This window comes from Chelonoidis abingdonii, chromosome 2 (genome assembly GCF_003597395.2).
Source record: "Chelonoidis abingdonii isolate Lonesome George chromosome 2, CheloAbing_2.0, whole genome shotgun sequence".
NCBI classification, from domain to species: domain Eukaryota; kingdom Metazoa; phylum Chordata; order Testudines; family Testudinidae; genus Chelonoidis; species Chelonoidis abingdonii.
Genome location: NC_133770.1, coordinates 216575979 through 216601035, shown reverse-complemented (window position 1 = coordinate 216601035; position 25057 = coordinate 216575979). Strand labels below are relative to the sequence as shown.

Here is a 25057-nt window from a genome sequence, read left to right as displayed (position 1 = left end):
CTATAAGTCTATGATATATAACTAAACTACTGTTGTACGTAAAGTAAATAAGGCTTTTAAAATGTTTAAGAAGCTTCATTTAAAATTAAATTAAAATGCAGAGCCCCCCACACCAGTGGCCAGGACCCAGGCAATGTGAGTGCCACTACAAATCAGCTTGCGTGCCACTTTTGGTACCCGTGCCATAGGTTGCCTACCCTTGCTCTAAGTGAATGAAGGATAAATCCAATTATTCAAATATTGTGTGAAGAAATCTAAAATCTGAAAATTCCAAGTTAGTTCTTTTTGAGAGTGCACTCCGCCCATAAATGAAATCAACTGTCACTTCACAAAGACCCTGACTACTGAGTAATGAGCAGCTCTGAATGTCTCAGAAGGGATTCTATTCCAGCCCTTTTTGTCCGTAGGAATACCAAATGTAAGGTGTGTTACCTGAGAGATTCAAGGGTGGGTGCATGAAAGCAGAAAAAAATTAAGGGGTATGTTCTTAAACTTTAACAGGGGCACTGAGGAACCCTCAATACACCACTTTGGGAAAAGTAGGTGCAAACTTTGGAATAAAGTTATTATGCCTACAAGAAGTGAATAATACATACATTTTACGTTTATTTTATTCATATAGAAAAGATTTTTATATACACCATGCTGTGCACTAGGTGTTAAGTAACAATCTTACTGTTGTTACTCCTGTCACTTCTCCTTCAGCCCATCCCTACTATTATGTTGCCCCAAACTTCGAAAGTATCATATCTGAAGTTAGATTGTAAGCTCCTTGGGGAATGGACTGTCTTACTATCTTGTGAACTGCCTAACACACTTGTGTGCTGTAAAATACATACTGAATAGGTTTCTATTGTGTAATGAAAATTATAGCATCCAAGGTTTATGATTAATAGCAGGCAAGCTACTTCTACTTTGCTGCTCTTAGTGAACAACTTGCAGGTCGAGGACTGTACCTGGTGGATGCCATCCCTGCAGGGACAGGTTGGAGGATAGCATCTCAGGATTTCTTTCAGCCAGCACTAAGCAGTTGGGTCAGAGGAAGAAGTTAAGAAGGATGTATGACAAAACTCCTTGAATCTTGCAAATATTTCAGCAAAAATGGCAAATTCTGTAGGATTTCCAGTGGTTCTATTACCTTTCCTAATCACCTAGTCCCGTTAAGTCCCTGCTCTGGTTTCATAATGCAACAGTCTTTCCTTTATTATCATACTGCTTTAGCTTGTAGGACTTTACACAGCTCCAACCAAAATTCTAACAAGTAGATGGTCACCATTCAGAACAGTATTAACTTGGACTGCCCTGTGTTACAGTAGAAGGCAAAGTAATTTTGATGAACAAGTGTTACTTTCCTCTTATGCAACATTTGTTTCAGCATTCAATTTTCAAAGTCCTAATGAAAACAGACAACTTTTATTACTGTATTTACCAGGAACATAATCCTTATGTATATAAAACCTTGCTTTCATCTCTCACGCTTGCAAAACATGCACAGTATTCCCCTAAATACTGTTTTATAGAGCAATAAATTAAGCAATAACCATAAACAAAGTTAGCTTGTGTAGGTTATACTGCTGATCTAAAATTTGAGAAGATTCTAGATAAGATTTTTCAATGCTTTAAGATACTAAATTCATACCACCCTCAACTAAAATTGCATTTAAAGATTATTACAGTATTAACATAAATTAAGAACATAAGACCTGCCATACTGGGTCAAACCACAGCCCATCTTGCCCAGTATCCTGTCTTTGACAGCAGCCAGTACCAGAGCTTCAAGGGGAGTGTAGAGAACAGGGCAATAATGGAGTGATCCACCCTATTTCCACTCCAAACTTCTGGTAATCAGACGTTGAGGGTCACCCCAACTACGTGGTTGCATTCCTGACCATCTTGACTAAAAACCATTTTTGAACCCATTCTTCATGAATGTATGCAGTGCGGTTGTAGCTATGTTAGTCCCAGGATATGAGAGAGGCAAAATGGGTGAGGTAATATATTTTATTGGACCAACTTCTACTGGTAAGAGAGACAAGCTGTCGAGCTACAGAGAGTTTCATGTGATTAGTTGTGTCTTGTGTGAAAAAGTACTTCCTTTTGTTTGTCTTAAACTTGCTGTCTACTAATTTCATTGAGTGACCCCTATTTTTTTTTTTTATTTTCTCTTTCACACTTCTTTACTCACTTTTTCCCACCATTCATGATTTTATAGATCTATATTCAGGATTGGCAACGGGCCAGGCCAGTTTGTTTACCTGTCGCATCCGCAAGTTTGGCTAATCGCGACTCCCACTGGCTGTGGTTTGCCGCTCCAGGCCAATGGGGGTGGCGGGAAGCTGCAGCCAGCACATCCCTCAGCCCGCGCTGCTTCCCTCAGCCGCCATTGGCCTGGAGCGGCGAACCATGGCCAGTGGGAGCCGCGATCAGCCGAACCTGTGGACGCGGCAGGTAAACAAACCGGCCAGGCCCGCCAGGGCGCTTACCCTGGTGAGCCGCGTGCCCAAGGTTGCCAATCCCTGATCTAGATCATATTACTCTATCCCCAGTTGTTTCTTTTCTAAACTGAACAGCCCTATTCTTCCTCATATGGAAGCCTTTCTATACTCTGATTATCTTTATCACTCTTAACCTTTTCCAGGTCCACTATATCTTTTTTGAGAAGGGGTGACCAAAACTAGACACAGTATTCAAGGCGTGGATGCACCACAGATTTATATAGTGGCATCACAATAGTTTGTCTTATTTTCTAACCCTTTCCTAATACTTCCTAATATACTGTTAGCCTTTTTTACCCCTTCTGCACATCGAGTGGACGTTTTCAGAGAACTATCCACAGTGTACAGGAGGATGTTTTTTCTACACCCCTGCGCAGCAAAAGTTTTGACAACGTGTTAGCATAGGCATGGCCGTAGTCATTTTTCCAATTTAACCTAGTGCTATATACTAGAACTGGTTGATATTTTCTGAATTTTGGATTAAAATTCAAACGTCCAATTAAGTTTCACTGAGAGATTTTGATTTTGGAGAGAGTGAGAAAACTGCAGTATACTTTTCAGAAGGGTAAGAACTTCATGAGAACAAAAGGGAAAAGTGTGGGGGGGGGGAGGAGAGGGTTGTGAGGGGGTCCTCCTCCCTCAACATTTGCCATTTACCAGTGCATTTTATGAGGGCCAGCTTTGGACCCTACTCCCCACCTGTTTAGTATGGCTCTAACAATGTCAACATATTATACCTTCTGCAATATCAATCAGCAGATAAATATTGCTTAAACGTAGTTTTTATCTATAGACTTTTTGGTGGTGTTCATCAACTGTATATGAGCATGTCACAAACAGTAATGAATTTATTATTCACACACTTTGAGGTAAGGAAGTATCCCCACTTTATAGATGGAAAACTAAGGCAGAGAGATTAAGTACTTACCCAGTGTCGCACAAGAAGTCTGTGACAGAGTGTGCATACCCTGCACTGGGCCGGAAGGGATTAACCCCACACTATGGGTGGAGGAAGTTCCGCCCCTCAGACTGTACTGACATGCTTCAAATGCTATGCCAGTATAAAAGGGAGCGGCCTGGCTCAGTCTGGTCTGACCGCTGGAGAGGAAGGACCATTGGTTGAGGCTCCAGCTGAGGAGCTGCCACAGCCCTTGCCTGAGGGAGCTGGAGATCTGTAGCCACTGGAGTCCCAGGGAATTAACTCGGCCAAAGTGCCCAGAGACTCTGCTGTCCCATGGACTGCAGCTTCAGGAAGAGCAGTAGGAAGTGACCCAGGAAGGCTGAGTGACTGGTATCTTGTACCTGTGCAAGGTCGGCATGTTTCGGTGGGATTCCCTGCTGACCCAGTGGTGGACTATTCCGCTACTGTTAGGGCCCTGGGTCGGGGCACAGTGGAGTGAGGTGGGCCCAGGCCGCCACTCTCCTGGTGATGGCCCCCCAGGTACTGGCCACTAGGCCACACTATCCTGTATCGGACAGCTGCCATATTGACTCTGGCCACTAAGCCACACTGCCCTGAACGCAAGGGCCACAGTATTGACTCTAGCCACTAGGCCACACTGCCCTATGTCCGAGGGCTGCTGCTTAGACCCTGATCCTTGAATCTCATTGTGGCAAGACCCAAGATAGTCTGGTAGGCTGTAACCACAGTATCAGCACACACCCTGCCCACTCCGACAAGGGACAGGGCATGCATGTACCACCACAAATCTGACTGACACTGGAAGAGACCCAAGATCTCTTGATTCAAAGTCACATACTTTACCAAAGACATCCTTCCTCTCTGCTTAAGGTTCTAAAATAAGACTGAGAATAGGAGAATATTCTCTTTCAGCAATGACAAAACCACTCAATAATTTATTTACATTTTGAGGTTTATCATTAAGGAAAAGGACTAAAGACTTGTATGAATGAAAGATTAGGTCTCCAATCAATCATTTTACACTCCATATTAAACTTCCCAGAATGATGAGTCACAGCAATTTTCCTATTTAAAAAGGTTAATAACTTTTCAAGTTTGACTAATCAAGTAACCATTGATACCATTCACTGGATCTCAGCTAGCTGAAAACTAAAATCTAGGTTCTCTTTTTTAGTTCTGTGAAAGTTTTTTTTAAAAAAATTAGGATACACTTATTTATGGTGTTATCTTTCAAGCAACCCTTGTACAATTTAGTTCAAATTTGGTAGAAATATACATTCGCCCTAGGCCTAATCTACTAATTTTAAGGCCACTGTGTCATGTGGATTTTGAAACAAGTGAGGGGAAAGACATTGAGTTTATAATGAAAAGCTCAGATGAAGCCTCAGCTACAGAATAGGATGTTGCTGCACAATGTGATTAATTCAAGTTACACTCAAAGGAGCAAAGAAAGGGGAGAGCCTCAGAAAATACTGGTCTCTTCCAGTCAATCTTTTGCATTTCAACCCTTCTATCCTGAAAATACTGTAACTCAATTTATTAAAAGCAACACTTGCTTATGTTAGGATGGGGTAATGATGCAGTGCTTTCTTATATTTATGGGGCTTATATTTAATCCTAAACATTGAACTGTTTGGTTATATTTGGCATTTACTCTTTTCTCTCTGCAGGAAAAAATATTTATGATGCATCGGAGTGCATATAACTGTTTCCCAAAGAACCACAAAGCATATTCTTCCAAAGGGACTTCTGTCTAGAAAGACACAGGAAGTCTTAACTGAGTTATTTTGGTTTTACTTACTACTGTCTGTGGTACTTAAATGAAGATGATCAGCAGTTACTCCTAGCTACTCTCTTCTGAAGCAAATAACTGTCATATATTAAAATTCAAAAATTAGTTTTCAGATTCTGAAAGTATAGCTACTGTATTTGTTAGAAGATAGTTTATATGAATGGAAATGAAATCTGCAGAATGAATATTTTTAAAATTCCTTCACCAGGAAACATTTTAAGTTTTTCTAAAATACGGGCACTCTGCTTGTTAGTAGTTTTTAAAAAAGCAAATTTATGCAGATTAGTATTATAAAGACATTACATAATGATCATTTGTTTGTTAATAAAGCACAAATGTTTTCCATTTGCCAAATCGTTTCTGATTTTGCGTAGAACAGGCAAATAGCACAAAACTTATCAGTTAAATAAAATGTAAGTTTTCTAGAAAAAACCTTTAAACTAGTTATATAATTAAACGACAGGCCACTTAGTCCTGCAGCTAAAAAGCCTATTATTCTTCACAGCACTTTTCACTGATCAAGAAATCAGGTTACACAATCTGTTGTGGCAGCAGAGGGATATTTATTGTTTCATATCTGAAAGACCCTATCTTTCTACTACCAGGGCTTTTTCTTTTTCTTTTTTTTTAAACTCCGCAGCGTTTCTATGTATGGTGACAGCCGCATCAGACTTTACTAGTAGCAGTGCAAGCTCAGTGAAAATCTGGGAAATATCAGTGGCAACATGAGAGACGGCTTTATTTGGCAGTGCTAAAAAAATATCAGGACAAATGGTTAAACAGTGTTAGGACAGCAGGATGAATAATCAATGAGCAGAAAGCAAGATAGAGGCTCCCTCAGATTCTGGATCGACAATCGACAGCTGAGAGATTATTTTTTGCAATGGTTGACTAAATATGGTCAGGGAAGAGAGAGGCACAAGAGAGCCTGTTTGCCTGGGAGTGCATGTTTCAAATGCTTAGCTGCCTATAAAGCTGTAACAGTTTTGCTCATGCCCTCTGAGTGGGAAATACAGTTAGTTTCTTCTGTAGTGTGCATGTGGGAGCCCTGACCTCACGAACAGACTTGACCTCTGGAGATGGAAAGTAGCTTCAACACAGATCTGCCTACAGTTAAGCTTGGAAACTTAACCTCAAGCATGAACAGATGCGGTGCAATATTTAAGGAGCTGGAAGATTTTTTTTTTTCCTCTCGTCACTCCAACTTTTTATCTGATTATTTTCATCTGCCAATGGGCTGAGTTCACCATCCCAGGGCTTCCTAGCATCTTTCCTTGGACATTTAATTCTTAGCCCGGCAGCCACAAGGTATTAATTTCTACGCAACATCATCCATATTTTATCAATCCAAGAAAGGTAGCAACACCAAGTAAGCTTCACTATTCACACTATTTTGCTTTGAAGTTTTATCTATTTCAGGTGGTAAGGTACTGTATTCACTGACACTTCCCCCTACTCCCCCTCGCATATGATGAAGAGCTGAATCAGACGAACACTCAGGCTGAGATGGCTGCTGCTGATCTCTCTCTCTAGGTCATTACCTCTCTTCCAACTGCAAATGCTGCATGATACTAAGCTTACAGGTAACAGAACACCAGGAGGCCTGTGTTATTCTGCACATTTAAAGGATATCTATGACTTTCTGCATGTTTAACTATTATTTACTAGATTGTTTTTGTTGTTATATTCGTACCTCTATTCCGGGCACAGCTTAATTTCAGTGTATTAAAGTATCAAGCATTTGTAGTGAAAAGAGCAGGCTTAGCGACAACTCTAGTCCAAATTTCACAGCAGATATTTGACAGATCTTCCATGAGATATGCTCTGGTAGTGTATTGCCATGCAATGATTTCTAAAAATCAAAATGATTTAATTTTAGTGAAAAGCAACACTGTACTTACAAATCACAACTAACTCAAACATTTTAAAACTATATTTTAAAGATATCAATAGTACAGTAATTCACTACTAAGCTCCAAACATTTGGTAGATTTTTAGTGATCTACCTTAGATGTACAAGAAATCAACCCATTTGAAACCTAGAATGTGCATGCTGTAATTCTAATACTGCATTGCTGTTTCTCCTTGTAGTACTGTGCTAGCTACTGCCACACACTGATTTGCTCTCTGTCAGCTGCACTAGCTTTTTGTCATGGGCTGCAGAAATTTTTACTTCCACTGCTCTCCCCTTTTCTCTGGACTATTAAATTTACTAATTTTTAAGCTTATTTCAAATTAGCCTTTCTAACATTGGAAAGGCAAAGTCTACTATAACTGACACCAACTTTTTAAATTTTTTTTTAAACACCTACTAACTATAAATTAGACAGTCAATCTACTTCTGTCAGCTCTTTAAAAGTCACACCCTGCCAGCACACTGAATGTTTACTGGTAACTAAAAGCTGATTGTGTACCTCGGAGCCACATAACAAAATGTGAAGAAAGGGGATAAAATTCAATTTAAACAGATGAACGTTTATCATTTATGTAAACTGGCACTGATATTGCAAGCCTGAAAAAGATTCTGCGACCGAAGCAGGTGAGCGACTACACAAACTCAAAAAACCTATTTTAGAAGTGCTGAATAAGCATTGGCTCTCACATATGACCTACGGCCTGCTAAAAGCCCAATGCTGCCACAATCATTTTTTTAAAAATTCGATTTATCTTTTCAATTAGTAGGATCAGCAGCATTGTGGGAGTTTGGTTTTTCTTTGTTTTGTTTTTTGTTCTGTTTTTTGTTCTAAGTTTGGATCTGCAGTAAAAAGAGATACTAGACCTGGGGGGAAGTGGACAGGATTTTTTGAGTCGGGGAAGGGGGTGAAGGTTATTTCCTTCCATCATATTAGATGAGTTTATACTTCCCTTCAGGATACTAAATGAAATCTGTATACCAGCATGGAAATCTGGCAGAAGACTCAAAGAAAACGGAAGTTCTTATGGTGGACTACAATTATCCATTCCAGGAAAGTACTTTGCAAAGCCACCCATCAATGACATCTCTACCTTCAAAACTGGCCAGCCAGAATGAACACGAAGAAACAACAAAAATCTGGATAAGTGCTTCAAATGTCCATGTCATCACAGAACATGGAACTGTAATACACTTAAAGTCATTTTGCAGGTAAATTGCATTGTAAAAGTTCAGTCTTAGAGAAAAAGGTTAGCTTATAACAAGTTTATTATAAGATTGTTCTTTCAAAGAAATGACAACATGCATTCTGCATCTTCTAACAAGGAAAGGAACAAAAAAGCAAAATACTTTCAGATTCACTTGACAGATAGCTGAGCAACTATATGTATTCCTGTCCAGAGTACATACTTCTTTATGTACCCATATGAACGTACAATGCTATGGAATGTAAAGAAGTATGTATTTTTGGCAGGCACTGAACGACCAGTAAGAGGAAACTAAACTGCAGATGGAAGAAACAGGTCTCCTATTGTTTGAATGACTTTCATATGGCAAATTAACAAATTAACTTGGTAAGGGTCAGATGACGCTACTGCCGAAGTAAAATCACTTCTTGCTTATGAATCTTGAAACATTATCCCAAGTCACTTATTCAGAGGGTGGGTATAGAAAGTTCTGTTATTTGTTGTAGATAAGTTCTGAACTAAATTTCAGAGTTTTTGTTTATAAATTCAAAATTAGTTTGGAAATGCAAATAGTCACACTAGAACGCTCTGGATGAAATATATAGCCTATTTGCAAAACTGATTATCAATCCTAGTCAGAATAATCTTTTTCATCCTAACTTTATTCAACTAAAGTAGACTTTTTTTTTTTTTTTAAAGATTATCTGAAGAAATGAGGAATATGATTAAAAAAAATCTTAAATCTGCAGACCATGCTCTGATTCCAATTAAGTTTGCCTAATAATCCATAGACACTGAGTCTAGTAGTAATTAACACTGTTGTAAGAAACTGCTTGTCAGTTGGTCTTTGATTTAGCAAACAGAAGAGAAAAATGTTTGCAAAATAATTTTAAATTACCATATACAAATTCTAATATTTTAGAGACATAAGTTTGGGGTTTCTCCAAATCAACCATTATTAAACTCACTGAGAGCTTGGATGGAATAAACTACAGTGTCAAGTTCATGCACGTAAAGTGACAATGCAGAGATTTCTAGGCCACAGCTGCCAGTCAGAGGATTAAAGCTAGTGACAGATTCTAAAATAAAAACACAGGAATGATAGAACACAGGATTCCTACATTAGACTACATTTTTCAGAATAATTTGAACAAAACTGGCTAAGCAATTCTGAATTACATATGAAATTATCAAATTTATACTGCTGCTCCTTCACCTAAAATTTCAGTTTTAAATTATGAAACCTCTAGTTTGGTAAGCTGTAATTATAAAAACTATATGGAAAACAAGAGAAAGGTGAAGCTGTCAACAGAAGCATGACATTTATTTCTAAAATTAATGTTAACTAAAACACATCAACATAAATCACTCAACACAAAGAAATTTTTAAGTAACGAATGACTTGTGCTGCACTTACTCATCTATGTACAGATATTACGGGAGACGCTGAACTGCAGTGTCTGCATATTATAAATGCTTGTCGTAAAGGCACAATTGGCCCAGATTAAAGAATAAAGATTCTGAGTCCGCTCACTTTTTTATTTTAATATTTTGAAAATTCTGGGATCATTCTTTGTGTCAGGAAAGGAAAATCACAAATGTAAGAGACCCAAAGGATAATTATGCCTTCAAAAATATTAGTTTATTGGATGTGTGCCATTTTTCAAAGGAGACGTATTTTAACCACTACAAAATACCAAAAATTATTATATATCACCAGCTTTTTTTTTAAAAAAGGATTTAGCCAGAACTATAGAATTACACTTATATAAAAAGGAATCAAACTAACATAACTGTATTCATAAGGTAATTTTTAATAAATTGGTCTGAGTTATTTTCCACATGATCAAATACCTTGGAATGCAGCCTGTATAGAACACCAACCTCCAAATTACAGGCTGTTTTATACTGGAAAAAAGCTAAACTATTAGCAACTCTACTGGGTTTCATAATGCTGTTTAGCTTTTAGGTTCGTAACTGACAGATTTGCAGACCGAGAGCCCAATTCACTATGGGAGTAACTGGACACAACTTCATTTACTTCTCTGAAGCTTTCCTTATTGTGCCAGCACTTGATATGTAGGTTTCAGTCTACATATCTGACTATCTTTACTAAAGATCAAACTTATTGTGACAGGTTCTTTACAACGAGCCACTGATGCTGAATCCTCTCTTGCTATGCCATAAGACAGCAATTCTACTATGAAACAAAATGACTTTTATATCTCAGAGAGATATAAAAGTTAAAATTACATATTGACATTGCTTCTTGCTAGCTCATGTTAACATATCTCTAAGAATATACTCAGTCACTCTAAAATATCACATCCATCACTTGGATCAGCTGTTCAATTTTAACTGAGCACATGCTGAACTCTAGGCATCTGCTGACACCGTTGTAACTCAAATATTTCAACTGTGTGACTGACAGGGATAACAGATGCTGACATTATCAAATGCTACAGTGCTGTTTTCCATGGCCACTATTTTTGCCCCGATATGGCCAGTACATGAAACTGTATTGCCATCCAAAAGCATACTTGAGCAGCTGGATCTGTAAAACAGCTCCTGTATAACTGGTAAAAATAGAAGCCACTTTTATAGCTGTCTTTAATGCTTAAGTTCAAATGACACACCTGCTATGTTTCTATTAGAATAGATGGTGTAAAGAATATATTTACATAAATTTCATCACCCTAGATTTCACAACAAACAGATGAAGACTACACTTGACAGGAGCATTATTAGTGCATGGTTTGAACTAATGTCTCTCTGGCAAAGCTTAACCTCCGCCCCTCAGGTCTTCAAATGCAGTATGTGTCTGTTTAGTGTATCTACTGCAGTTTACCAGCACAAATTACCTTTAAGAAAATGCATGAAATATAGCACGTTTAACTCTACTTATAAAAGATATGTAGTGTGTTAAGGAACCTTTCATCTAAAAGGGCTTTAGATAAAGAAAATTCCAGATTGATAACATCAGGTGTTTGTACAGAAAGAGAAAGCATGAGTAAACAGAAAAAAATTCCCTTGTATTATAATGGCATATATTGGAATTCCTAAAGTGAACGCTAAGCAGAAATGTACCAAAATTAATTAAAAGCACTTGATATTTATAAGAGAAAGGCTATGATACTCCTCTTTCCACAACTTAAATCAGTTACTTTTTCTAATCAATTATTGTACTGATGCAGTAGAAAGATTGGGGATGGGGGGAGGACTGTTGCTTTCTCTAGTGCACTTTAATTTAATGAACATAAGGAATAAATGTAAGTGGCCCTAAACATAAATCCAAACATTACTCCAGAATTAAACAAATCAAAAGGAAAAAGGTTTAATACTGCAATTGTACTTTGACATGAGACTAGTTTATAGTTACAAATTGTGCCTACAAAGATGCTAAAAGAGAACAAACTGGTATATTGTATAAGGCATTCTGGGATAAATGTTTCCTTCCTGCTCTCCCTCCAAAAATGAATTAAGTTAAATCTTCAATTACTTTAAAAATTAAAAGGCAAAGTGTCAATAAGTGTAACATTTATAGCTGAAAAATGTGTGTACTTTTAAAATTGTATGTGTACAGTAAAAAAAAAACTCAGCTGTTTTGTTATAAAAAGTTACAGCCTTCCTGCACTCCAATGCTTTGCTAAAGCTGGTAAAATGGAACCAAATCACCTCTTCAATGGATTTGGTCCCCTTCAACCAGCTGTAGCTATGCATTGATCACTACAGGACATCAAATATTTTCAATAATGGATTTAACACTTGTATAATGGCAACTCTGAACATGCTTCAACTATTCTGGACAGATTAAATGCACGCTGTCAACAGAAGGAAACAAATGTGAAAGTATGGTATTCAGTTATACTTCAGGATGTCCTAAAGGCTGTATTTCTAGATAAACAATTACTTGTGGAATTACTTGTTTCACTTTCTGTTCTTATTTAGTAAAAAAAATGGTCCAATGTTAATTTTTATAAGAAAAAATTAGGCATTCAAATAAATGGATTGTTCAGTCATGTACTGTTTCCTGTTTTTTCTTAAGGTTTCTCCCCCCTACTTTAAAAACACATAAAAAGGGAGGGGGGGAGAGAGAAATGTACTCTACTATCATATTTATTCTGCTTCACAGGTATTCTTTTTCTAATCATATTGTACTAGAGAGGAAATTTCTCAGGGGAGCAACTGTATTTGCATCTTGTACATGTTGAGATTATTATTTACAATTAACAGCTAATACATTGGTGCCTGATCTTGATGCTACTCTCTAATTCACCACCTAATTGCAGGTCTAACTCTCCTTTCTCTATTCCATAACTACTAAACAGTTCAGTACCTCACCCATATATAACATGGATTCACCCAATACAAATACCAAAACAGATAATAGCAAAAGGATTTCCAACATGTATAATCTTCCAAATTTTAATTAATAGTTTACAAACAAATTAGTCTCTGCAGCAAAATATATGCCATATGCTATTAAAGAAAAATATGTGAAAAGTGCATCTTACTGTCAGACATTCAGCTTCTGTTCCCACTTAACACTAAACTATACTAAAATTATAACTTTGAATTATTCCTTTGATGAACTGGTAATATGTATGCCCAACAAAGGATGGTAGTCTGTATGGCCATTACTTAAGAAGTCCTTTTGTGATTTGTGATTCAATTTAAGATGTTAATTGCACTATTCTTTAAGTTTTATTCCCAAGACAGAACGCAGAATCAAGACGTTTGCGGCTATGGGGACACGTGCATTCACTCATTCACAGCTACATTCTTTAGCTCAAAATATTTGAAGCAACAGAAGATTTCTGGACAAGTTAAATATAACCATGGTTATGGTAATTTGAAAAATATATGATTGACCTGTAATATATACTCAATTTCTATTTTTGTTTCTATTTGGTGCTTGTAAAATTTGGTTAAGTAGTAAGAAAGGGACATATCTCAAAATTAGGGAAAATGTCTTTACAACTTTCAACAATGGGGTTCATAATCTTTAGGGGAAAAGGCTGAAGCTAATGAGTTTGTAACAATGTGATCTATTTAGGTGGACTCAAACATTTTAACAAGGTTCTCTGTTAAATAAAAATGAAATTTATACACACTTCCTCCATCTATCTTGAACATAATAGTTTCTTCTTACTCAGGAATTCCTTAAAGCAAGAAGTATATCTACAGCACATATAGAATCAGGTATACTGTATCGTATAAATTTTACACACTACTACAAAAGCCAAGAAAACTCTTATTCTGTACTGATTGTTCTTTCATATGTGTACGCACACGAAGGTAAAATATCTACTTATTACAATAATTAAAACTCAAACATTAGGATGTTGATTACTGGCCATAATCAACATACGATCATTAAGACACTTCTTATATCCGCACAAGCACACTTTCACAGAAGGATAAAGGCAGAGAAAAAAATTCTGAATTATCTAAAACTGTAGTAACTATTTACTATCTTATTTTAATTAAATATTTTCTACTAAATATCCAAAATCAATTAAACATTTAGTGATTTTTCAGATTATTAATTAAAACAAAACATTAGAAAGAAGCATTAGGAAACAAGCAACGATCAAATTAAAAATCAATGAAATGGCAATATATCAAAACCTTGCAATTCAACATAATTCAATGTGCTAGATATAATAGGCTAATAATATCAACAAAGTTGAACCACATTTACCTCAATGATCTACAGACATGTAAAGCTATCAGTATAAAAGCTAAACTGTAATTTTACAATAGTATGCCTCTATCTCCTGTGACCAAATGATGTTGGTACTCAAAATTGACACATTTGCACAAGGTTTTCTGAGAGTGAGGCTAAAGGTGAAGGATATGGTAGTATACTGCTCTGTTAACTTAATGGTCTGTAGAGTGGTAGCACAAACAGCTTGTTGGCTGATCGTTTTTTTTGTGGGGAGCGGGGTTATCTTTGCTTGAGTTTCAGCCATAATGTTCACTGTCACACTTGGGGTGCTAGAATGTATGAGCCACAACGTGCATCAGTTCCAGGCCCCTACTTGCAGGTGAATGCCAAAAGAGAGGTGGCGGAGGCCACTGCTGGAGACCAACTTTTAAAAAAGATTGTTAAACCTTTATTCAAACAAACAACATTGCTTTACTGACACATCAACTATCAAATTTATTTCTGAGGGGGCCTGGGGGTGGGGGAGACTAAGTCATGACAGAACTCTTCCAAAAACTTCTAAGAGTCCTTAGCTATATGACCCCATCGCCATACTATCCTGGCGTCTCCCCATATGAGGGAAAAACACAATAGTTGTGGTGGGGAACAATCTGGGAATCAAAAGTCTATGACAAGTTTTTTAGAACAACTGCCTTCAGTACTACTGACAAGGTGTTGACAGACTTGAAGATTCTAGTAGGGTTTACACAGTTGCTCTTAAAGAGGTCTGCCTGCTGTTTATTAGTAGGACTAGCAACCTGTCAAAGTGGAACGTAGGGGTGTAGTAGACACACAGCTGCTTCTGGATCCCCACTTGGCAAGTGTCAAGGAATCTTTTGCCATCATCCATCTAATCTTTTAATAGTAAGCGTTGCTGTATAATCCAAGCACTTCTGAAGTAAATTAAATCTATCTAAATTTGGCAAGAGGTTTGGGTCCTATTGTGATGTGGTCTTCACACTCATGTCTGTCATCTTAAGACTAGATTACTACAATATTCTGCATGCAAGTCTATAGCTTCAAGCTATGTGAAAATGATAGTTAATCTAGTAAAACACCAAGATTTCACATGACACCATGGCAGCTCATGAGGTGCAAAGACTGCACTAGCTTTAAACTTTTTTCCAGATGAAGTTAACGTTCTGGTTTTGACTCAAAGACTTAAATAGTTTATGTCCCTTCTATTTAACAGACTGCCACGCTATATGTGATACAACACAACAGTTAAGAACAAAGTACCTGAGCTAATAGTTCCCTAGTTTTAACTGGGAAGAGGCTGGCAGGAGGGTAATGAAACGGACAACCAATAGTAGAAGTTTGTGAGTGCTGCATACAAAACTACACCTGGGACTACATAAGCCACTCTGGCAAGAGATGAGGGGCCATGAAAATTTCAGAACAAAATGCAAACCTCATGAGATTTTCTCTTAATTTCTTCTCATATCAATGTGGAAAATACTCATCTACTCATACAAAAATGTATGAAATAATCAAACTATTTCTTCTATAGGTTAGGAAAGAAGAAAAGGAGATTAAAAGAAAAACCACTTAGATTTATGTAGGTGCTTGTATGGCTCAAGCATCTACATAAATCTACCCTTTCCTCTTCAGTCACAATAGTATCCAGGTATCACTGTAGGGTTCAATCACTTATACCTGGAATATTTTCCCACCTCTCAATCACTTTCTTAAGCTTGTTACTGCAGGAATGCTTCTATGAAATGTGGGTTTGTACCACACTCTGAGAACTGTCAGAGTAGAGCTCATTCGCCACACTGGATTCCATCAGGAAGAAAAAAGGCTTCTAACTCCCAAAATTCCCCCCCTAGGATCAGACAGCTTCGGTGGCCCAATAAGCAGTTGTCTCAATGAGTAAGAGTGGTCTTGACCCCAAATACAGGAAATCTAATCTTATGGTGAAGAACATATGGATCATAGTCACTAAGCAGGGTCCTCAGAGCAATAGCCACTGAATCCTGGCAAGCTGGAGACAGAAGATGGCATTTTTGGCTACTGCTTTAATTTTAATAATTAATAATTATTTAAAATTATATAAAAATTTAATAATTTAAATAATTATCTCCTAGAACTGGAAGGGACCTTGAAACGTCATTGACTCCAGCCCCCTGCCTTCACTAGCAGAACCAAGTACTGATTTTGCCCCAGATCCCTAAGTGGCCCCCTCAAGGATTGAACTCACAACCCTGGGTTTAGCAGGCCAATGCTCAAACCACTGAGCTATCCCTCTCGCCAGATATCAAGGAGCCACCTAGATAACAAGGAGCGCTGACAAATCTAGTAAAATGTCAAAGCTGCAGATTCTGGTAGTCAGAAAGGCAAGTGCCTTCAAATGAGTGCAGCTAGTCATGTTGTCCAGTGTCTTCATTAGCTCCTTGAAGTGTTTCCTACTTTAGATAGTATGGCAATGAGTGCTGTAGAAAAACTTGAGGGCAATTTTTCCTATTCTTTATAACATTTCCACTGGATTAAAGTGTAGTTCCATTCAAAACAACTAAAACTGTTATCTGGTTCTGTGTTTATATGTGCATCTGATTCCATATGGACATTGCAATTTACAAGTAAATATTTTCCTAACTGCCAGTCATGATAATGTAAGAGTTAAGTCAATCGTGGTTCTCTTCTTATGTATTTAGCCACAAAAATTAGTAAAGATTCTACAGGCCAAGCAATACCCACAGTTACACCTCCAACTCCATTAGCTTTTCTGTTACTAAACAGTTCCATAACCTTTTAGCTCAAACAAGCAATGAAATAAAAATATTAACACTTCATTTATTCATAAAATGCTGGTTTAGTTGCATGCAAATGACATCACATTTTCCATTATATTTGCACTAAAAGCTAATGAAAGTGCTGGACTGAAACTCCATTTATCCATAAATAGCTCTTCACAAGCAGTGACAGAGAAAGCTTTCTAAACAGCTTAAATCATGCAAAAAAGCCAACTACTAGAATTATTATATACAAATGAAGATTTTGAACCCAACAAAACATGCTTACAGATCAACAATTAAAGAATGAGCTGTTGCACATAGGTCAAAAATGGCAAATCTACTTCAATAAATATGCTATTATAAATACATAGTTTTGATGTTTTAAATTATTGTACCATCAGGGGCAAACTTAGCATGACAAACTTAAACATGCTCACTTTACTCTGTACAGGGCTTTAGAGGAATATTCTTGTAACTTTGCTTTGTAAATCAGTTTGTACTATTCTAAACAGAAAAGGTTAAGACATTATGGTTACATGGTTAACCACTCAAATCACATAATGCCATTGGAGCATGCATCCGACGAAGGGGGTATTCGCCCACGAAAGCTCATGCTCCAAAATGCCTGTTAGTCTATATGGTGCCACAGGACTCTGCTGCTTTTACAGATCCAGACTAACACGGCTACCCCTCTGATACATAATGCCATTGTTACAGTTGTATGTGCAACCCAAAACTGCCTACTTATGAGTGTGAATAATACAATCTTTAACTACATGACCACATATTTTTTAAATATTACACAATGTTTCCATAAGCTTACACATGCAACTTCATCTACTAATGTATAGTAGTCTACATATAGCAGACAGAAAAACTCCTTACTATGCTAAGGAATCCACACTCACTCAGCAACTTACAGTACTCATAGCACATTACATGAAGACTCCTGCAAATCTGTGCCTCATTTACTGAGGTTTATAAACAAATATTACATTGTTACTTGAAAAATAGTAACTTAAGATCAGATGACTCAAGACAGGAATGTTATAATCACACAAGGGGACAGAGTTAAGGATACATATGGAACCATAACCATGGCATTCTCATATCTGAACGTCTACTATTCCCTCACAGTACTTTTTATGAAAATTCCTAGGCTAATATTTTTTAAATTAATTAATTAGGCCAGGACAGCCTTTGCTTCATTCGGAGCATACGTTGCACTATTAGATGCTCATGTGAGAATACAATTAACCATGCAAACCACTGTGCTCCTATGGAGCCCTTGCTCACTGCACAATTTCTTAAATACCCACATTCCCAAGTGTATGTATCTACCATACATGCATGCACAACCCAACCAACCTTCCTTCCACTAGTAGAAAGTTGTTAAAAATCTCTCTATTTCAGTTATTGTGCATGTGCAAAATACAGTTTTCAAAGCCTCTTAACTCTCAAATCTCAAATTTTCACTGAAATACTCAATGGCTCTTCTTAATATTCATTCCATTCAAAATTTCAACTTTTTACCCTCATTTGTTCCAGCTATAGAACAGTTTAATGGCTGTATACAAAAATGTTTTTTAAAATGATTGGGAGAGCATCTCCTTCCCCTCACCACAGAGCCAACCATCTCACCCTTCCTTCTCATACTCAATAGCTGAACCATTTTTACATAAAGTCTCTCTCCAAAATTTCATTTTTGGGTAAAAATCTGGCTTGCTACATTTCTGCATAATAAATCTACTATAAAAGTTACAGAAATACCAGAATGTTTTTTCTCATTTTTCCTCCTTTAAATCAAACATCATGAACTAAACACTAATGACAACAAGACTTTACCTGGGATTCCCTCTTAGCGCAGCATGATGGAGAGCATTAAATCCATTGTTGTTTGTAATAGTAACATCTGCCCCAGCTTCTAACAGTACAGCCAGGATGTCATCACGCTTTTTACTTATCGCATCATGGAGCGGAGTATCACCTTCAGAATCCTAAAAATAGAAATGATTTTCTTCAGATTCCATATTTACCTATTTAAAAAGGAAATTTAAGGGAAAAGAAGGCCTCACATGTCACTATAGGAACTAATGAGATGCAAATACAAGATAACTTTTAATACCATTTTCCAGCACTTAAAAGTATAACTTCAGTCCAGTCTGCACACTTAACACTGCTTTTTGGTCAAAATACTTTTTTTGTGAAGTTTAATCACAGAACGAGGACAGGCTGAAGGAAAAGTTAATATGTATTTATTTATTAATTGCATTACTATAGCGTCTAGGACCAGGACACCATACAACTAGGTACCAAATAAATACAAAACAAAACAAAATACAAAACAGACTGTCACTGCTCCAATGAGCTTACAATCTAAATGTAAGACAGAAAGGGAAGTAGAAGGGAACAATGATACAATATTAATCAGCATGATAGGTAATTGTCTCAGCACTCCAGTGGCCCACTTATCAAGCTTTATGTAGGTCTCACGGCAGAAGATGGTTTTAGGGAGGAATTTGGAGGAGGTAACTTTGCAGTTGTTTATGGGGAGCTCTTGCCTCAATAGTGAGGGAAAGCACGTAAGAAAGCATAAAGGTGCTTTTTTGAAAAGTTAAGTGAGTGATCGAGGCTGGAATTACTGGCCTAGCAGAGGCGGGAGCTGACATCTCAATAAAGATGATAGGTAGGATGAGGACAGGGTATCAAGGGCCTCGAAAATGAAGACATGTTTATGTTTGATACAACAGAGAAGAGGGAGCCAGTGGAGGGATGCAAAGACAGACAACATGTCGAAGCAACACATTAGGAGAAAGATTTGTAGCAGCATTCTGAGTAGATGATCGGGGCAAGAATGCAACATTAACACCAGGAAAAATAATGTTGCAATGACTGAGACATGAGTTCATCGGATCCTGGTCAAAAGTTTTAACTGTGTGGACGGGTAGGAAAGGCTGTATCCAAGAGACATTATGCAGAAAAAAATTAACAAGATTTACACATAGCCTGAATGTGAGGAGCTAGAGAAAGGCTGAATCAAAGAGGTTACAGGTCTGAGCAACAGATGGTTGTGTTGTCCACAGTGAGTGAGAGTAGGGAGAAGGAAAATTAAGAGCTCTGTTGTTGTTATGTTGAGCTTTAGCTGTCTGCTGAATATCCATGAGGAGATGTCAGAAACAGACAGACAGACTCAGGTCTGGAGTAGAGGTACATCTGTGTGATCTGCACACAACAAAGAGCTATGCACATTTTTCAAGTATGCAGGCAATTTGTAGTTCAGTATCACCTACAAAAGTCATTAATTGCCATGTTTTCTGCATCTATTTGCTATAAAAAGTCTCATGCATCACAAAAAAGTTAGACATTAAACAATTCTTTAAGTTCAAGATTTCTAAAAATTTAAATGTCTACTAGCATGAATTTCAAATATATAGTTCATAAATTTAATCATCATGTCTGAGACAACTGTCATACAAAAATTCAAGCTAAAACTTCCTCTAATACAAATAATATGAACAAAGCAGACTAACGAAAAATGTGCACCCCCTCAAGATAGTTAAACTTGTGCAAGGCTGTATTTTAAATGAAGCAAAAGGGAAGCTTTCATGGGGCAACATTAAATTTTATAAATAATTTAGGGCTTGTACCAACAAGACAATACATGCTTTAAAGGTGCCAGAAATTTTTCAGCACACACCTGACCAAAGAATTTATATTCATTTTTTAGCTTCCTGGGGTTTTAGTTTTGAAAAGTCCAAATTAAAGAAAAAAATACACCATTACTCCAAAGGCAAAACACCTTGTGCATAATTTGTTCCAAAACCCAACAATTAAAAATAAGCTTCCTATAATGTCTACAGTAGGAAAATGTGTTTAGCTGAGTTTATTATACTGCTGCAGAGATGCATATTCTCAGGATTTGTGTTCCTGGGTGAAATCCTGGCCCTACTGAAGTCGACAGGAGTTTTGCAATTGACTTCAGTGGGGCCAGTATTTCACCACTAGTGTTTCTCAATTAGCAGCACACTGCAGCAGAGTGTAAAAAGGATTCCTTAGAACTTTTACTGTGGGAACAGCAGTCACCAAAACAGCAATATCTGCCAAATGTGGCAAACATCCTGCACTGGTCCACCAAAATGAAATGATATAGTTTACTCATTCCAACCAATCAGATTTCTTGAGCTTATTGTATGTAGACTAAATTGTTTTCCTTTGTGCAGTGGGCTGGCTTGAGAGCTAAAGAACATGCCAATTAGCTACAGCCAAGTCCCAACCCCAAATGCCTCCTGTATTCTCATCTATCTCAGTGAAATCAATTGCTTAACTGCATGCGCATTAGACTTCTCTGCACATGTGCAGAATTATTATTGTCGTAGGGATTTTCTGATTTTCACTGCCTGCAGATGGTGTAGTTTCATAGATTCATTGAGTTTACGGACCAAAGGGAGCAGTAGATATAACCCAGCCTCCTTTATATCACAGGCCATTTGAATTTCACCCAATTGCCCCTATTATTGAGCCAAATAGAACAGGCTGGTTGTTATATCCAACACTTAACAGAAACTGGGGTCTGGATTAAAGTTCGCTAGCTGAGGCTCTACTTCAGCAAGATGGAAGTAATACTTGTAAATAATACCTCAGCCCTAGTAAGATGGAAGTAGTAGGCCAGGAGGAAATAAACTGAGTAAATAGCAATTACTACATTAGTTGCTTTAAGAAAGTTCTCACCTCTTCTTTCCAAGATGCACATACAGGAAAAACAGATGGAGTCTGAAGCACAAGGATATCCAGATGGCAACAGTACGAATGTGTTGTATCATTCATATTTGCCTAGGGCTTTACAACCTTTTCTTTCAGATGCTGACCTCAGCACATTTATCCATCCTTTTTCATCTTTAGATTTACACATGCAATGTACTGTGCACGCAGCTATGTTGAAGCTTCAGCTCAGGCAGAATGTAACTGTCTGCTTACTTAGAAGTGGGGTTTTGTTTGTTCGTTTTTCAAGCAATATTCTCCCTTTTGCAGTACCATTTGCACTAGTTTCCAATTAGTTTACAGAAGCAGTTTTTCCTCACTGTGTAATACCATCGCAGCAGAGGCTCTCAATAACAGACTTCATGTTTGAATGGAAGTCTTGTGGCAGACATACCATCTGATGGGTTCAACTCTGGAAGTTGTTTTCTCCCTTTTTCTGACAGAGCCTAAATTTACTGGCCTTTAGGTCATGCTGCAAAGCCTCTCTTACCAGATTACATATGTGAGGAGGATAAAGGGTGCTGACTGGATGAAGAGAGTTAATCTGCATGTTAAACATATTTGTACATTGACTCAATCTATATACGCTTAAAATATTGTACACATGCCTAGAACAAGGTGCATTTTAAATTTCAATATGAAATACAGAAAACAATTCAATGTAACAGCCTTAATAGGAAGATTTATACATCTACATGCAACACCCATATACCATATTTGCATAAAACTTAGTTTGAAGACAAAAAATGAAAGTCAAAATTTATTTTACCTGGAGACTAGGATGACAGCCAAAGTCCAGTAAAGTCTTCACAACTTGTAAATGACCTTTGTTAACAGCAATATGAAGTGGAGTCTGTCTGCGTTTGTTGCGAGCATTCAAATCTGCACTGCCTCTGTGCAAAACCTCTATCACAGCACCTTCATCTCCAAAAGCTGCATGGTGAACAGCCCTGTCTCCATCTTTGTCCTAAAGTGTAAACATTGATTTGAAACAAATTACGTTTGTACTACACAGTTATAAAAAGATTACTTCAAAATGATCAATTAAGGGATCTTTACTGCATTTTCACAATTAGGGAAAAAGCTGTCCAGGGCACCACTCAAACACTCAGCTAATCTGTATGAAATTAGTTCAAAACCGATCAAGACCCAGCAACAGAAGCTGAATACACATCTATGTGCAATATGCAATGATCAAGGACGAAAACTGAAACATTACCTACATCTCACAACTAGTGGACTGTCACTTATCTACAGCATCTATATACTTGTTAACCGGCATATTGAGGGAATGTGGGGGAGCCGGTTAGTCAAAAATTCTGCTTAACTAAGAGTTATATTTACCAGTCTCTGGGAAGAAATTTGGGTGTGGGATGGGGCTCAGCACAGGGGGGCGAGGCACGGGAGTGGTTTCAGGGTGCCGGATCTGGGCAGAGCTCACCTCTGGTGGCCATCTGCAAGCAGTGACATGTTCCTACTGCTCCCAGGCAGAGGCACGGCCAGGCAGCTATGCACACTACTTCTGCCCCAGGCGCTGCCCCCGCTACTCTCATTGGCCGCAGTTCCCGCCCAATGGAAGCTCCAGAGCCAGCACTTGAGGTGGGCAGGGGCAGTGCATGGAGTCCCTGTGGCCGTTCCTCCACCTAGGAGCAGCAGAGACATATCGCTGTTTCCAGGGAGCCACACGGAATCACACAGAGAGCCTGCCGGCCCCGTGCCAACCGGACTTTTAATGGATATCAAAACCACTGGTTTCTAGAGCTTTCCGGTTGGTAAAGTGCTGGATAACATAGCTTTTACTGTAGCTATTAAAGTCTTCCAAGAAAAGTCAGGATAAACTTTTTGTCAAGTTAATAAAATTAAAAAAAAAAAATTCTACAGGATAGCATAGAATTAGAGAGAAGCTGATAAAAAAGGATAGATGAATACAGAACTAAAAGGATGTTTTAAGATCGTCTTTTAAAGAAGAGTTAAATTGACAAACGAGTTAAAGGATTGCAATACCACATCTATGCAAAAAAGGGATTAAATGAACCGTTTGATGGACATATAAATATAAACTCTTTACAATTAGTGACAATTATATATGAACATAATTAATATTCAAAACTGGATCCTATACAAATGAGCAATAGCTAAATAAAATAAAAAAATCCAACAATTCTGTTAAATGTCAAGATGTGCGCAAAGTGCAATATTTCAATATGTTACCATACACTAGCTTATTAACATTTGGAAAATATCAAGGATGATAAATAGTAAATATTTTTTTTCATAAAAGGTTCCTCTGGATTCTACTACAGCTGTCTTCAGAACAGTTTGATTTATAAAACCAAATATTTTTCCCCTCAATCAATCTGTGGTTTTAAAAAGTTTAAAATTATGTAGATTATATAAAACATTTAAATAGTTCACAGATTAAAACATGTCTATGTGCAAAGGGACAGACAGTAAGTTGGTATGATCAGACTAGTTACCAATAGGATATGAAAAGTCAAATTTGCACTCAAAAAAAATTTAAAAAACAAAATGATGAAAATCCATAGTTAAACCAAACCACCAAAAGACAGGTGTCTGGTAGCCTAAAAGTGTCCCTCTCTGTCTAGGTATTAGAAATATTTAAATTTACAAGATTTCCACTGAAGAAAGCAGCAACCTTCAAAGATGTTCTGGTAAAATCCTTGTGTATTTTTTGTTCATAATGCTTCCAAATTATCTTCCCCAGATAAAGTTCATTCTCATCCACTAGTAATGGATCAAGAAAAAGAGTCAAAGTCTAAACACAGTCCAGAAGGAAGTATTCTCCTATATTTCTTGGCCACTGATAATGTTCCAGCATAATATTCGGGATCACTGTTGTGAACGAAGGAGGCTCTGTATAGTTTGACTCTAGAGGTGATTAAAGATGCCATGGCACATTTTGTAAGACTAAGTGTTAAAGATGAATGAAATTCCAACTTGGGAAATTACATTCTGCCTCTCTAAATTTCCTTTGCATTTTCAGTTGCATATTGTGATTGTCTTCAACTCGCATCTTGAATTGTTGTATAGCATTGTGTGTTGTGTTAGCTGTTGCATTTCATTCCAAGGTGTTTTCTTCCATTGGGAAGAGAAGCTATTCCTATTCATACTTGTTTACAATTTGCAAACTGATCTGGGATCCACCAGAATGAAATATTATATATAACTGTATGAAACATTTAAGCTAATTCAATTAGGGAGGATGAGGCCCTGTTCTAGCAGATATTAGGAATGGCAATATACAAAAACCTGTAGGAGAACACTTCAACCTCCCTGGCCACACAACAGCAGATCTTAAGATGGCCATCTTGCAGCAAAAAAACTTCAGGACCAGACTTTAGAAAGAAACTGCTGAGCTTCAGTTCATCTGCAAATTTGACACCATCAGTTCAGGATTAAACAAAGACTGCGAATGACTTGCCAACTACAAAACCAGTTTCTCCTCCCTTGGTTTTCACACCTCAACTGCTAGAACAGGGCCTCATCCTCCCTGATTGAACTAACCTCGTTATCTCTAGCTTGCTT

General features: G+C 37.5%; 1 protein-coding gene and 1 long non-coding RNA gene across 3 annotated transcripts in view; one reads left to right on the top strand and one right to left on the bottom strand.

Moving 5' to 3' along the window:
* The window catches only part of MIB1 (MIB E3 ubiquitin protein ligase 1), a 143337-nt gene that overhangs the window by 55676 nt on the left and 62604 nt on the right, over positions 1-25057 (bottom strand). For both annotated transcript variants that reach the window (XM_032795805.2, XM_032795804.2), the window contains 2 exons: positions 22281-22478; positions 18599-18750 (listed from right to left, as the gene is read on the bottom strand). In XM_032795805.2, coding sequence (XP_032651696.1) covers positions 18599-18750; positions 22281-22478 — 350 coding nt within the window. The remainder of the gene's footprint in view (positions 1-18598; positions 18751-22280; positions 22479-25057) is intronic.
* The window catches only part of LOC116833997 (uncharacterized), a 49314-nt gene continuing 30080 nt past the window's right edge, over positions 5824-25057 (top strand). The window contains exon 1 of the long non-coding RNA XR_004375844.2: positions 5824-6792. This is a non-coding gene — a long non-coding RNA (uncharacterized LOC116833997). The remainder of the gene's footprint in view (positions 6793-25057) is intronic.